This window comes from Solanum pennellii, chromosome 10, assembly GCF_001406875.1.
Source record: "Solanum pennellii chromosome 10, SPENNV200".
Classification (NCBI taxonomy): domain Eukaryota; kingdom Viridiplantae; phylum Streptophyta; class Magnoliopsida; order Solanales; family Solanaceae; genus Solanum; species Solanum pennellii.
This window is the reverse complement of record NC_028646.1, coordinates 66966283-66968379: the sequence shown is the minus strand read 5'-3', so window position 1 is coordinate 66968379 and position 2097 is coordinate 66966283. Positions and strand designations below refer to the sequence as shown.

Here is a 2097-nt window from a genome sequence, read left to right as displayed (position 1 = left end):
AATAAAGAGGATGAAAAAGTAGAGCTTACTATACTAAAATTATATCGTAATCACAAAAAGGGCCTACAATTTTAATAAGGATCTGTCACATCCTTGCATGTAGCAGTAGAAGAACCATATTATATAACAAAAATAATAAATAAATAAAAATTGACTCCTCCAATAAAATTGGCCAAGAGAGATCTCTTTTGGTTGATATATATACGTAAACAGAACTTTCTTATAATAAATAATACTAATAATAACAAAAGAAAGATAGGTTAGGCAGTGGAGGTTGGAGAGTAGTATTTATAACCCCATATTCATGCACACAATGTCAGGGAAAATGCATTAAAACCTTAAGCTAAATACTAGGATCAATTTTCTTAGTTTTCTCCCACATATGGCTTCTAATAGTAATGTTGTTTTTGGTGATGAGGAAAGCCAGGTTTCTGGTGGGACTAACAGAGTTCAACCTTGTTCTTCTACACCAAGAAAGTATGTCCTTTGAATTATCATCATTTGTCTTTTAATTTGTCTGGTTGATTTCTCAGATGGTCACTCAATTAATATTTATTATCTCACTCCCGTTAGCAGGATTAATACTATTGATGATGATGAGGGAAAGAAGCACAATTTTCTCTCACTCTCTCAAAGGCTGGGCGTTGCTGACTTCTTTTGTTTGGATGTTAGTCATATATTTTGATTTCATCACTAATTGCTTTCGGAATAAATAAATGAATTATATATCGTGAGTGCATGAAATTTAAACTCTATTTTTTTGTTATATAGGTATGGCGAGCATCGATGGGAGAACTCCTAGGTTCAGCGGTTCTTGTTTTCATGTTGGATACTATAGTAATTTCCACTTTCGAAAGTGATATGAAAATGCCAAATTTGATCATGTCCATTCTCATAGCAGTTGTGATCACAATTCTACTCCTGGCTGTTGTTCCGGTGTCCGGAGGCCATATCAATCCGGTTATCTCTTTCTCGGCCGCGCTCGTCGGGATTATATCGATGTCAAGAGCCATAATTTACATTGTGGCACAATGTGTTGGTGCAATTTTAGGTGCACTAGCTCTCAGAGCTGTGGTTAGTTCATCAATTGAAGACACTTTCTCACTCGGTGGTTGTACTGTCACAATAATTGCACCGGGCCCAAATGGGCCTGTTATTGTGGGCCTAGAGATGGCCCAAGCCTTATGGCTAGAAATTTTTTGTACATTTGTTTTTCTCTTTGCTTCAATTTGGATGGCTTATGATCATAGACAAGCTAAGGCTCTTGGACATGTCACTGTCTTGTCCATTGTTGGTCTAGTGTTAGGTCTTCTAGTGTTTATCTCGACGGTCACCGCCAAAAAGGGCTACGGAGGGGCGGGGATGAACCCGGCGAGATGTTTGGGGCCAGCTATTATTAGAGGAGGTCATCTTTGGGATGGACATTGGATCTTTTGGGTTGGACCAACGATTGGTTGTGTAGCCTTCTATGTGTACACAAAAATCATTCCACCAAAGCATTTTCTTGGAGAATATGGATTCAAGCATGATTTTGTTGGAGTTGTTAAGGCTTTGTCGAATGTATAAAGGCCCAAATGCAACAATGGGCCTATGGGCCAATAATAAACTAATGTGTAATAGGACTTGAGTAATAAGTAAATAGAACATACCATATTGTCCCTACTCCCTACCTAGTACCTTGTTGATGTAATTTAAGCTTAAACTTGTCAATGTTTCAACATGTTTGTCTCTTTTCCAATAGTAGAAACTAATACTATTAGTTAATGAAGAAATCAAATTAAGTATCATTTGTCATTTACATATCCAAAATTTTGTAAAACGAACTCTCGAGGTTAATAATATGATCATGAAAATTTTGTTCATCAAAATTAATTAGTAGTACATCTCATCAAGGACAAAAATTCACTTTTTATATGTTGAAATTTAGTTTAGATTAAACTAATAATATAAGTATTTTAAATCAAAGAGAGTGTCTTTTAATTTTTTAGTTGTTGTCTTTAAAATGAAAGAATGCGTTCTTTCATTCTTTAGTTACCACAATTTTTATTTAAATCAAACAATTTCAGATTTGAACATATTTTTTAGCAGGGTATTCCT

At 35.1% G+C, this 2097-nt stretch overlaps 1 protein-coding gene across 2 annotated transcripts; it reads left to right on the top strand.

The window, feature by feature from the left end:
- Positions 1 to 222: 222 nt before the first annotated feature.
- LOC107002500 (probable aquaporin TIP3-1) lies at positions 223 to 1787 on the top strand. Of its 2 annotated transcripts, none has more exons than XM_015200551.2 (3): positions 223 to 477; positions 574 to 667; positions 772 to 1787. In XM_015200551.2, exons 1-3 carry the CDS (start codon positions 383 to 385, stop codon positions 1564 to 1566), a joined length of 984 nt encoding a protein of 327 aa, XP_015056037.1. In that variant the 5' UTR covers positions 223 to 382; the 3' UTR covers positions 1567 to 1787. The 2 variants fall into 2 exon arrangements, with proteins under 2 accessions (XP_015056037.1, XP_015056038.1); XM_015200552.2 differs by having other exon boundaries at positions 224 to 477; positions 577 to 667.
- The last annotated feature ends 310 nt before the right edge of the window (positions 1788 to 2097 follow it).

Excerpts from the sequence above, each read along its gene's own strand:
- LOC107002500 (XM_015200551.2), top strand. The coding sequence starts at position 383 with ATGGCTTCTAATAGTAATGTTGTTTTTGGTGATGAGGAAAGCCAGGTT. Across the intron at positions 478-573 it reads TGTTCTTCTACACCAAGAAA|CAGGATTAATACTATTGATG; the intron begins GTATGTCCTTTG and ends CACTCCCGTTAG. Across the intron at positions 668-771 it reads CTGACTTCTTTTGTTTGGAT|GTATGGCGAGCATCGATGGG; the intron begins GTTAGTCATATA and ends TTTGTTATATAG.